Source organism: Thamnophis elegans, chromosome 2 (assembly GCF_009769535.1).
Source record: "Thamnophis elegans isolate rThaEle1 chromosome 2, rThaEle1.pri, whole genome shotgun sequence".
Taxonomy (NCBI): domain Eukaryota; kingdom Metazoa; phylum Chordata; class Lepidosauria; order Squamata; family Colubridae; genus Thamnophis; species Thamnophis elegans.
Genome location: NC_045542.1, coordinates 116,945,081 through 116,951,719, shown reverse-complemented (window position 1 = coordinate 116,951,719; position 6,639 = coordinate 116,945,081). Strand labels below are relative to the sequence as shown.

Here is a 6,639-nt window from a genome sequence, read left to right as displayed (position 1 = left end):
GTACAAGCGTTGAATTACAGCACTGTAATTCTAACACATTCTAACAATAATATTACTAGATATGTTAGTAGCGTTTACAGAATAGGAGTCTTTGATTGGAATATAAAGTTACGTTAGATAACAGTTTTTTGCGAGAGCAAAAACAATGAAGGAATTTAAAGATGAATATGGCCATTATAGATAGTTGACTGTCCCAAACCCAGTAGATTAAAAGTATGAAACGTATAGTTTGTTTTAAAACAAAACTAGTGGAAATTGAAGGGGGTTTGTGGAAATTAGACTTAAATTACACAGTGATGTTCCTGACTGGTTGGCGGCAGTTTTATTATAGCATTACAACATGCTAACTCTGATTTCATATTATAACTTTTGTTATTTACAAAAAATAATTCGTGTGCAAAAGAGATCTTTAATAATGCTTTCAGTAATTGGTTAAGATATGTATACTTTGCACAAATGAAAAGGTAAATTTTTGAGGATCTCTCTCTCTCTGTCTCCTTGGCTTACCTTTTAGAGTTCATTTATGCAAAGTCCATACATATCTAAAATATAAAGTAAAAATGTTCATAATTTCAAAGTTTTGTCTTATCTATCATAAATACATGATATGACAAAAGACTGCATAAGATGTTCTGAATTATGTTGTGAAAGATTACAATTTTTACATTATCTTCATCTATAATGATTATTCAGAAAATCTTGGACTTGAAAGGGCAAAAGTTAGTAAAATAATTTGTCAGTGTTATATATTTTAATTTAAATTATATCATTCCAAGGCTCTATTTTAAGATTTAAATATTATTTTTAAAAATACAGATGTAATGATTTCAACTGAAGAGAATATATGTAGCAGGAATCATCTATTACACACAGTGTAAGCACTATCATAGCCACCATGTAGGGTAGACAGACACAAATCTAGCAGAACACATCCATGAACATCAAGTAGCAGTCAGAAGATAATGAAAATTCCTTAATCTCATAACATAGACTCAGCCATATTTTTAATTGGGAATCTGATCATCCAAACCAAGCTAAATCCAGAAACATTAGGGAATTCCTGGAAGCTTGAGATTCAGACAAATCAGCCACCAATGGACACATTTATATACCATTCAAGAGGCATCAACCACAACAAAATGAACTAAAAAAGAAACAAAAGACATCATCTCCAGCAGCCAACATCCAGATAAGTAAGGGTTAACACCAAGCAAACAATGAATCTGAAAACAATACCCTGATCAAGGAACTACCAAGGAGAAAACTATACCCCACCAACACTTGTCTGCAAGTGTATATATAACTGGGAATAACCCATCTTCAGTTCCACTGATGATGTTATCTAGCTTGGTAATGAAATGTCTGCAAGCAATCTACCAAGCTTAGAAAGCAGAAAAGACTTCATAGAAGAAATGTAATACCTGGCTATTGTCATTTTCAGTGCTGCACCAAATAAGTAATATTTAAAATTTGATTGTACCATGTATTAATTATTTTTAGCAGAAGATTTGTTTTACATCCCAGGCAGAGCTGATACCTTTGCTAAGTTAATAAATTAAAAATCTTATTTTCTTTTGACCCTGAAAATAAGTGCTTGGCCTTATTTTTAGGGAGGTCTTATTATTTTTGAGGTGCAGGAAGCGGCAAGAGTGGTCACCTCATGGCTGCTGCTGTGTTGCAATATTTTTGGGGAAGGCTTATTTTCAGGGGAGGGATTTGAAGAGGCAAATAAAAAAAAAAGTGTTTGCACTCTGCAAACCTCCCCAAAATGGCCCGTTTTTTACGGAAACTGGCCATTTCCCCCCCAAAAGGCATGGATAGCCTTTAGGGGGCTTGCAGAGTGCTCCTGGGGGTGGGGTGGGGGAAACGAACAAAAACCAGCCCATTTTTCATGAAAACAGGCCCGTTTTTTATTTTTTAAAAAAGGGCATGGATAGCCTTTAGAAAGCTTATAAAGTGCTCCTGGGGGCTGGGGGTAAAATTGTGCAAAACACGAGCCATTTTTTGCTCATTTCTGCCCTCCCCAGCCCCCAGGAGCTCTTTAAAAGCTTCCTAGAGGCTATCCATGCCCTGCATAGCCATTTTGGTGAAGGGGGCGCGGTTTCAGGAGGCAAAAAAATGCTGTGTTCAGTGTATAAGACACACCCAGATTTTCAGCTTCTTTTTTGAGGGAAATAGGTGCGTCTTATATTCTGAAAAATACGGTATTTTAACACATGCGCCCAAAAGCCCAATTGGGCTTATTATCCAGGGAGGTCTTATTTTGGGGGAAACACATAATCAAATGCTATTACAAAAACAAGAATAACCTATCAAGATACCAAGAAATAGATAGAAGAATGATGTTTAACATTCTTTAACATTCTTTAACAACAAAAGAATGTTTAACATTCTTTTTTAACCCAAAGATTTAAAGTAATTCAGAGTTGCTTTGTGAATTGCTCAGTGGTTAAAGACATTGAGCTTGTCAGCTGGAAAGCTGACAGTCCAGGTTCGAGACCTGAGTGCCATGTGATGGGATGAGCTCCCATTTCTTGTCACAGCTCCTATCCACCTAGAAGTTTGAAAGCATGTACATGCAAGTGGATAAATATGTACCCCCTCAATGAGAAGGTAACAGCATTACGTGCACCTCAGCATATGCTCATGCTGGCTTCATTACAATGGAAATATTTTCAGACAATGCTGTCTTCCTCGACTAAGAAACAGAGATGAATTGGACATGACTGGAAATAGGAAACCTTTACCTTTAGAGTTGCTTCAGGCCATATATTGGTCTCATGTTTGAATGCACTGCAGCCATACTGAATAGTTTTAATGAATTCAAACAGTGACTCAGTGTAATTTCTAAACTGGCTCCTCCCTATAATACACTCTGTAAAAAATACCATGAACAGAGAGGATGGCATCATAAATTAAAATAGCAACAGAAAATATGTTTCAAATCATAAACTTAAACTATGTTGCATACATTGTTTATTTCTTATCCTAAACACTATTGATTTGACTCACTGTGTCAAAAATGAATCCATTTTACAATAATATCTAACTCTCTCATTTCATAGTTTTCATATGTTGTTTTTAAAAACATGTTTGAGACCATACAAGGATTATTGTTCATTTACTAGGAAATGAAATAGCTAGAGAAATAGCTACAGCAATGAACTTGCAACAAACCTTTTGGCATTATTAGGAAAAAACCCTGAAATACCACTTACTTTTCTTCTAAATATTGGTTGTGAATAAAATTTACATTGGAAGGAACCAGGGAGGATCTTTCTGAAAAAGAAGGATCAAATGTAAGCGTTTATCTCTTAACAAAACTTTATTAAAATGATGGTGTTTTTTTGCCATTTTTAAAAGTATTTTACTATTAAAATAAAAAGAAAAATAATGGTATCAAAAATGTAACCCTTGCTCTATAGCTTTAATCAATTTATTTAGTCAGTGTATCTTCTGCTATTCTCCCTGCAAGCTAACTCACTTATGGTACATTTGTGTCTGAACAACCCACCTGTTACTGAGCACAGATGTCATGTGATAGCCAAGGAGGGACTGGAAACTTCCATTTTTATCAGACTAAAGGTTTGAGTTTACAGGACATAGCCTAGAGTCACACAAGCTTCCAAATTTCAGTGGGACATAGTGAACTCTGAAACTGTCAAATAGTATATTATTTTTGGAGAAAGAAGATTGTGTGAGTGATCCTCACATTTTTAACTTATCCCAAAGGTCTGACTTCCTGCCCTTTCTCCCATGAGGTTTTGAAAAAGTTAGTAATAGCAGTATTTTACAAAACATACAAGAAAGGAAATTGGAGAGGTAGACATTACATCAAATTAACAAAAGAGAAAAAATGTTTTTGTGATTTCTTTTGTTTATTTGTGATTTATAAGGGTTGTACTTTTGAAATCTTATCAAGTTTTCCTTTTCTTTGGTCTCTTCCATATCTTTGCTGGAGGTCAATTTTGAAGGGTCTAGGATGGTAAACTAGAAATTTCTCAGGCTATAATATAATACAGTCTATATAATATAGAACAACCATGTTGATAATTAAACAGCAATGAGAAAAAAAAGGATTATCAGTTCCTATTTGTGTTTTCTTTTTCAACTTTGTACATTCATGAAATAGCTAAATAGTTCTGAAACTAGAAGACTAGTTTAGGGTAATGTCATTAATCAACAGATAACTTTTGAATTTATACCAATGGGAAATCCTTCATCAGTTAAAAAGACTATTTGCAGCTGTGCAAGCTGATGAAATGAGAAACCGGGGTTGTAAGTTTCTATTCACTTTAAGTTCATTTTTAATGAACCAATCAAAAGTAACTCGATTTTTATTGTATGCTTTTCTTGGCATTTGTGCCAAAGCTTATTGAAATGTGTGAATAAGTATGAGAAAGAATATAGTTACATGAATATAGGTATTTCTTCAAAATGTATTTTATAAGAAGTCTGTGGAGATTCTCAGTCATCCAGGTCATGGTTGTCCCAATGGAACCTTTTATAAGAACGTTATGGATAGTGTCTTGAATATTTTATGTTTGCCTTTAGTTTTGAAGACAATGTAAGCGTATAGCCGAGTTTTATTCGGAAGCCAAAGTGGCTTTGGCAAAACCAGGCAGAATTTCAGGCTTTCCTTGTGCCTATTGCTGACTTCTTGAAAGAGCTTTTAACCTGCGCCTGCCGCTTTCCTGGAACTGCTTTAACGCGGACCGTGTTGCCGCGGGGGTGCTGTTGGGAAACGGACCAGTTTGGAAGCGAAGTGAGTAGACAGAGAGCGAGAGAGGCATCTATGGCCGGTGCGAGCGCCGCTTCTGCTGCCCCCAAGTCCGGCGACCCTCGCCGCCTGAATGTCAACGTGGGCGTTCTGGGTCACATCGACAGCGGCAAGACCGCCTTGGCCCGGGCTCTCAGCACCATCGGCTCCACGGCCGCTTTCGATAAGGCGCCGCAGAGCCGAGCTCGGGGCATCACCCTGGACCTGGGCTTCTCTTGCCTCTGCACCGAGCTGCCTCCGCACCTGGGGCCCGAGCCTGGGCTGCTCCAGCTGACCCTGGTGGACTGCCCGGGACACGCCTCCCTTATCCGTACCATTATCGGAGGTAAGGAATGGAGGCCGGCGAAATGGTTGACCGTCGGGTCAGGTTGTAGCCCCCACTTCTTCTGCTTGGACTCGAGTGCCATATACTTTACTCTCGCCGAGAGATTGCAGGAAGAACGAGTAAAAACAACTAACCACCAGCGGGATGGTAGTGGTGAAACTACTGAGCCAAGGTGGCGCAGTGGTTAAATGCAGCACTGCAGGCTACTGCTAGATCAGCAGGTCAGTGGTTCAAATCTCACCGGCTCAGGGTTGACTCAGCCTTCCATCCTTCCGAGGTGGGTAAAATGAGGACCCAGATTGTTGGGGGCAATATGCTGACTCTCTGTAAACCGCTTAGAGAGGCCTGAAAGGCCTATGAAGCGGTATATAAGTCTACTGCTATTGCTATATATTGCTATTGCTATTGAAACTGCTGGATTAGGAATAGGAGACCCAGCCTTTAGTCCACCTTCAGCCATACGATTTGTTTGGGCAATCCCCCTCGCCCCAATCAGCCCAGGGAAGCTGTTGTGGGGACCTGCAGGTCTTGTACAGCTCTTAGATTTAAGTCCATGCAAAACTTATTAAATATTCCCCAGGAGCTGTTATTGCTCTGTATAGTAAGTCCTTGCTCACATGCTGAATTCTTTAGTGCCCAATGGTTCTTATTGTGCTTTGGAAAGAGAAAATGTCAACAAAATTCTTGGAATGGAGGGTCAATTATTTTTACAAGAGTCAAAGATGTTCTGACTTTAGCTGTTTTTCCTGGACATCTCAAAAGTGATTTGATCCAACAAGCCCAGCCCCCTAGTTGCATCAAAATGAGAGGAAGCAAAAGAGAAGAGGTGGCAACAGGGTTTTTTTAAATGGCTATTTAGAAAAAGAAGACACCACTCTTTTTCATCCACTTGATTGTATTTTTTTCCCTCTGGCAAGTGTAGCATTGGGATATGGGCCCAGTGCATGAACCTTGCTGTTAGTGGATGACAAAGTGTGGTTGATATAAGTGTGAGAGAGCTTAAATTCCCAGAGGATTCTCCTTGGATTGTGATGATGGTCAGACACCCTATATCAGTGAACCATCCCAGCAGGGACTCCAGTTCCTCTGTTAACTAAGCAGCATTGCTTTTATAGGAAAAAGACATCTATCCTGAGTGTGTTTATTTAGACGTGGATGACTTTAATAGAAACTTCTCCATGTAAAATCTTATTAAATATAATTATCTTGAGTTTAGAAACAACTAGAGCAGGGCTACATTCTAGTATTTGGCTTATGGGCACTCTGTGTGAGTCACATATAATCTCCCATGTGAAGTATTTTTCTGCAGCCAGTAGTGCCAAGGAAGGTGGGCAGGATATGTCATCTCTTCATATCTTCTTCCCCATGAATGGCATAGGGAATTTCAAAGTGAAAGGTGCTAAGGCAGTCTATCGGCAACAAACTTCCTGTTTTCTGGAGCCTCAAATCCATCAGCAGCTGATTTTTTTCCAGGTTGAAAAGTGTTGAGATCAGTTCAATGTATCATCCTGTTGTAACATGAAAGGATTGGTGG

The 6,639-nt window shown here is 38.6% G+C and overlaps 1 protein-coding gene across 1 annotated transcript in view; it reads left to right on the top strand.

The window, feature by feature from the left end:
- Positions 1-4,744: 4,744 nt before the first annotated feature.
- The window catches only part of EEFSEC (eukaryotic elongation factor, selenocysteine-tRNA specific), a 174,682-nt gene continuing 172,787 nt past the window's right edge, over positions 4,745-6,639 (top strand). Inside the window, exon 1 of the mRNA XM_032210903.1 lies at positions 4,745-5,105. Within this exon, the coding sequence (XP_032066794.1) occupies positions 4,796-5,105 (310 nt within the window). The 5' untranslated portion in view covers positions 4,745-4,795. The remainder of the gene's footprint in view (positions 5,106-6,639) is intronic.